This window comes from Octodon degus, unplaced genomic scaffold (genome assembly GCF_000260255.1).
Source record: "Octodon degus isolate 3935 unplaced genomic scaffold, OctDeg1.0 scaffold00002, whole genome shotgun sequence".
Lineage (NCBI taxonomy): Eukaryota > Metazoa > Chordata > Mammalia > Rodentia > Octodontidae > Octodon > Octodon degus.
The window spans coordinates 5,900,264-5,906,392 of NW_004524578.1; the positions used below are offsets into that span (position 1 = coordinate 5,900,264).

The 6,129-nt window shown below is 42.0% G+C and overlaps 1 protein-coding gene across 3 annotated transcripts in view; it reads right to left on the minus strand.

The window, feature by feature from the left end:
• The window catches only part of Lrrc28 (leucine rich repeat containing 28), a 148,533-nt gene that overhangs the window by 124,783 nt on the left and 17,621 nt on the right, over positions 1-6,129 (minus strand). Inside the window, exon 1 of one of the 3 annotated variants that reach the window (XM_023709981.1) lies at positions 1,803-1,822. The exons of the other annotated variants lie outside the window; for them this stretch is intronic. Coding sequence (XP_023565749.1) covers positions 1,803-1,805 — 3 coding nt within the window. The 5' untranslated portion in view covers positions 1,806-1,822. Of the gene's footprint in view, positions 1-1,802; positions 1,823-6,129 lie in introns of those variants that run through there. 3 annotated transcript variants of the gene reach the window in all.

Below are 6,129 nucleotides of genomic sequence, written 5' to 3' on the forward strand. Positions count from 1 at the left end.
CTACAGGGTGTTCAGAGTCTCACTAATAGATCAGACTCATAGTGATTCTCCTGTTTACAGCCTCCCAAGTGCTGGGATTACAGGTGCAAGGTCAGCATGACAGGCTCTGGGATTGAACCCCTGGCCCTGTGCTTTAATCCACTGAGCTATTTGGCTTGCCCTGGACAAACAAATTATGCGAGAAGCTGACAAGAGGTAGCGGGAGGACAGTTCTAGTTAGCTTCCTAAGCACAAGAAATAACAGATGAAAAGGTGGAAGACATAGGAGGCATTTTAGGAAATTAAAAATACCATCTATCACACTGTAACTCCTGAATAGAAGTCCTTAAATTCTGGTCTTCAAAAATCCTGTTATAAACACAGTTGTGTCAATAGGAAAACTAAAGTGTTGGGGATGATGATATTTAAGGGCTATAATGAAGAAAGGATTTTTCATCGTTAGCAGCAAAAATGTTTTAAAAATACTTTTTAAAAAAGCGGGCCAGGGGCTGGGGAGATGGCTCAGTGGAATAAACACTTCCCTGGCAAGCGCAAGGGCCTGAGTTCAATCCCCGGTTCTGCCAAAAAAAAAAAAAAAAAAAAAAAAGTGGGCCAATGAGATAGCTCAGCAGACTAAAGTGCCTGCTTAGGCAAGCACAGGGACCGTGGTTTGTCCCTGGCACCACATGCTGCACCAGCCCCGCCCCCAGGGCAGGTTGAGCTGGCCAGTGTCGGGGCATGGTGGTGCACATCTCTAATCCCAGCACTGGAGAGGTTGAAAGCAGCAGGATCAGGGCCGGCCAGATAGCTCAGCGGACTAAAGCACTTGCTTAGGCAGAGCACAGCAGGCCGGGATTCGATCCCTGGCATGCCATGCCAGCCTCACTCTCAGGCGCGCTGAGACAGTGATTGAGACTGGGCGTGGTGGCACATGCCTGTAATCCCAGTGCTTGGGAGGCAAAGACAAGAGGAACAGTACAAGTCCAATCTGTGTAGTGAGCCCCTGTAGGCTACACTAAATACATGAAAAAATAAATAAAGCAGCAGGATTACCATGAGTCCAAGCTGCATAGTGAGACCCTGAAACTACCAAATACATAAAAAAAAAAAAAAAAAAAAGAAACGAATAATGATTATTTTCAGGAAACAGACCAGAATTGGTATTTTCCTTCTACTTGTGTTATTGGAATTTTTAACAATACATGTCTTTTTGTAATTAAAAACCTTAAAATTCAGTTTTAAAAAGTAGGAGGCACAGTATAAGCTATTTACATAACTGGCTGGTTGATCATATTGTTTACAGTTTGAGACAGAAATACTCAAAGCCAACTGTCTATCAAGTTTTGTGATGGTTTTTCAGACAATGGCAAAGAACACATCATTAAGGGTTTTTACTTTCTATTAAATAACTTTCTTAAAAGAAGTGCAAACACAACGGAAATCTTCCTCTTTGTTTTACACAAGGAAACATTAGGAACTTGTTATAGTTTGTGCCTAGTTGTCCCCCCAAAGCCTCATGCAGTCAACACTGGATCATGGGGTTCATGGCTACACCCACCTTAGGGTGGGTAATCTGCATACAATAAAGGAAGGGAGAGAGGCTGGCTAGCTGCTGCTCCTCCCTTTGCTCTTTGCTATTTTCTGCCACCATGAACTGCTGCCCTCTGCCATGTGCCCCTCTGCCTTGGAGTCAGCCGAGTGTGGCCGAAAACCTCCACTAACTGTGAGCCAAATAAATGTTTCCCTCCTTGATTTTGAGGGTTGGGTATCTCATCCCAGCAAGGAGAGTGAGGTAGCCGAGACAGAACTGTAAACTATCTCACCATCTCCAACCGAGCCTGCTAGCCAGCCGATGTACTGCTATCTGTGGGGACCTCAGCTCAGTACTGAAGATTGTCATCATCCACAGCAAGGAGAGGAGATAATCCAGGACAAGGAGTTTTGCAGGCTCTGGGGACATGTGAAAACATACAGCCACACTTTCAAAGGACTCGGCCCACAGAGATGCAAGATTGCCAGAAAACTTCAAAAGTCTTGTATATGATGTTTATAGACGTTCACTGGGCTATGCCCTCCCACATAATGTCCCTGCCTTCTCTCCTGCAATCCTATAAAAGGGGCACGTTTCTGTTCTGGGCAGAAGGCCCTGCCATGGTCTGCCTGAGCCAAGGCACAATGAATTCATGTCCTGTTGCCTTTACACAAGCCTGGAGGTCTCTGCTGCTTATATATGTTATATTAACCTTATACTGAAATGCAGATGTATTCGAATATTCAGCAACAGAATTCCAAGTTGCTTATGTATATACATCTTTGCCCTTGATACACAAATAAAACAAATGTGAATATTGTTATAAAGTAAATGAAGCATTTATTGAACATTCACCCTTGACAGAACCACTTGTATTTAGTTTTTAAATAATACAAGCTGTGCTCCCCTACCCCTTGATATTTTTATATCTATATGCACAATAAGGTCCTTTAAAATATCCTTCCTCATATGTTATTCAGGGATCGATCCAAATCCCTGCAATTTATTATATTTTATTATTATTTTTTTTAGTTCTCTTGTCTCTCCTAGTAAGGAGAAGATGCCCTTCCACTACAGGCATACATGCAGAGCATCTTAACAAAACTACAGAACTGGAGTGGGGGGTCCCTGCTTACAGCCACTTCTATAAAAAGTAAAGACCTTTCCAGAACAGAAAAGCTTTCGGGTTCTCATCCATCCTCCTCTATTACAGCAGCAACACTTAACCTGGACACCGCAGGAAACCCTACCATTCCTGCTGGCTCCACCAGACTGCATTCTAACCTTCCATGACAAACTACTTAATAAGTGCTAAATGTTTTGCTACTAAAAGGGCATCACTACATTGTTATTAAAAACTTATTTAAAATGACCTTGATAAAACTGCAGTGCATTAGAATGTTCCCTTTTAAAATTACAGACACACAAAAACCTACATAAACTTCTTATAAACAATTGCTCGCAAAACCTGGCGAGCACAGCAGCCCATGGAATAGGCTGCGGCTGACACCTACTGGTGCTCTGTGATATTTTCTGCCTTCTAATGCCAGACTTTTAGCAATGTAGCTCAAAACTACATGGAAATTCTGTATATTTTAATTTTTATATTTCTATGAATTTAGGTAGTGAATAGATTAAACCACTGAAAGTTCATGTCAAAATTTTTATTAACTGTGGGAGACTGAATTTAATGTTCAATTATGAACACTAGTTTATCCTCATCTGAGATTTTAAGTTATTCGCATTTTGAACGTTTTTAAAGTTAAAATCCTCATAAAAGCAATAGGTTTAAAGAACTTCTCAAATCTGTTTATTCCCTTTTGAGTTTTTTTTTTTTATTTGAGAGAGAGAGAGAGAGAGAGAGAGAGAGAGAGAGAGAGGTGTGTGTGTGTGGCCAGCTCAGCCCACCAGGGGGCGAGGCTGGCTGGCATGTGGTGCTGGGGGATTGAACCGCGGTCCCCGATGCCTTGCCAAGCTTGTTCTAAGTAGGTGCTTTAGACCACTGAGCCATCTCTCCAGCCCCCCTTTTGAGTTTTAATACAGAAAATACTTAAAACACAAAAGACCTATACCCTAGTCCCTTGTGCATAAATATCTATTAAACTACTTAAAACTTTTTCTAAACCAAGCCCAAGATTCACTTCAATAAATTCTACTAATACTATTATTCAGCTAAATAATTTTTCTTGCAAAAGTAGTATACTAACGCTGCTTGTGTAAGTAAACTTTAGCAAGCAGTTAGAACAAAACTTCAAATTTTTCTATCAGTGATGCTTTACTATATAATTTGAAATTCTCCTTTAATAGAAACAAACACTACTTCGCAAGCCTCTGGCTCTGCGATATTCCTTGGTTGGCTCTGGCCAGCTGCTTCCTGTCTCTCTTGGGCACTTGGTACAAGTGCGCTTCTCTCTCTAAGATGCCGTGGCTGGAAGAGCTTGCAAAAGACTTTCCTCAGTGACCTCCAGATGGTGGGCGTGTCATCAGGGCTTCTCTCTAAACGAGGACACCATGAACTGGAGTCCCCAGCAAACTAAGAGAACGAGGCTGTGCAAGCAGGAAATGTTTATGCTGTTATAAGCCATGAGAAGTCACAGTTCAACAAACACTAGGCCATTCTGGACGCCAAGAATCCCCTTCAAGGAAGTCACATATTAAAAGCATTTTGGAGGGCTGGCCAAATAGCTCAGCAGATTAAAGCGCCTGCAAGCAGGCGCAGGGGCCAGGAGTTCAAGGTCTGATACCCAGCCCTGCAGTGCCGGCCCCACCCCTGGGGCGTGCTGAGCTGGCAACAGAGACTAGGTATGGTGGCACTTGTGCTTGTAATCCCAGCTCTTTGGAGGCTGTAAACAGGCGGATCACTAGTCCAATCTAGTCCTGAACACCCTACACCCTGTAGACCTTTTCCTAAAATACAAAAATAAAATAAAATAAAAAATAAAAGCATTTTGGCTCTTACAGCAGTTATAAAAATCAAGTAAATAAATTTGAACCCTTATCTTAATCCATATACAAAAAATCCCGCTTCAAATAGATCCAAAGTTTAAATTGAAGAGCTAAAATTGTAAGTCACAGAAAGAAATACAAGTACAGATCTTGACTTTATATTTAGCAATGGGTTCATACATATTTCACCAAAAGCATGAACAGAAATAGGAAAAAAAGATGTAAATGACTTCATCAAAATCAAAAACTTTTTGTACATTGAAAGATACTACCAGAAAGTAAAAAGACAAGATCTTACAGAATTGGAGAAAATAAGGGCCCACGAGATAGCTATGTGGACCAAGCGCCTGCTTAGGTAAGCGCAGGGCTGGGGTTTGGTTCCTGGCCCCACACGCCGCATCGGCCCTGCCCCGGGTGCACAGACCAGCCACTGAGATGCGGCACGGTGGTGGCACACAACTGTAAGCCCAGCGCTGGGGAGGCTGAGACCGAGCCTGAGCTACGTAGTGAGACCCTGTAACAAATACATAAAAAAGAACTGGATAAAATATGTGAGCCATATATCTGGTTTAAGAGTTCATCATATAGAACACAAAAAGAATGCTTAACATTCAGTAACAAAAAGACAAACAGCTTAAAAAGCAGAGTTTTCCCAAAGCAGATCTCTGCCACAGCCTGGCTCCTGGATGCCCCCCCCCCCCCCCCGTGGCTCATGCGTCACTAATGACAACGGCTTGACTCCCAGAGCCACACTCCTGAGAACCCTTAGAGGCTGGTGACACAGGAGGCCCTCAGGTACCTTGGGAATGCACTGGAGGGGGCTGTGGGACCGTGGCCCCTCCATAACGTCCTCTGTTTCCCTGTCATAAGGGTAGCAGTTTTGTTCCACCACACGGTCACCACTATTACCACCCAGCACCTCTACCGGCGGTCTAGAAGCAGCAGGCGGGCGCAGTGAATGCTGCCCAATTTTAAATTTTACACTTACAAATGACTCACTTTCTAGGATGTTAATTTGACCTCACTGAATTATTTTTTAAAGTATTTATAAAGAAACACACCAGCAGACCAAAGTGCCTGTTTAGACAGAGTTCAGGGAGCTGGGTTCGATCCCCAGTGTGCCGTGGGGGTGCAAGCCTGTAATCCCAGCACTTGGAAGACTGAAAACAGGATCAACTCTGAGTCCAATATGTGTAGTGAGACCCTGTAGACTCCATACTAAATATATAAAAAATAAATAATAAAAAACATCAATGAAGTTTCACTAATAATAAAGGAAAAATTACTTCATTCACTACTCTCAACAAGCTTTATGGCTGGGTCAGCAACTTGGTATCAACACTTTTGAGCTGGCCAGTGCACAGCATGGGTTAAATACGTGTTTCTTTTTTTTTTAAATTTTATTTTGAAGAGTAAAAACAAATAGAAAAAAAGAGAAACAGGGTAGCATACAATACATGTTATAGATTTTCTTTCTTCAAAATTTTATTGATAAACAGATAGCAATGAGACAGTTTCAAATCAAATTGGAAGTACAGTTTCAACAAATAATATACTGCATATATTCTTCTTAGTGGTTAATCGCTGTACAAGATGCGGACTTGAGATCCTATTTACAAACACCATTAGAACAAATCATTCTATTCATTAAGAGAATGCAACTATATATCTAT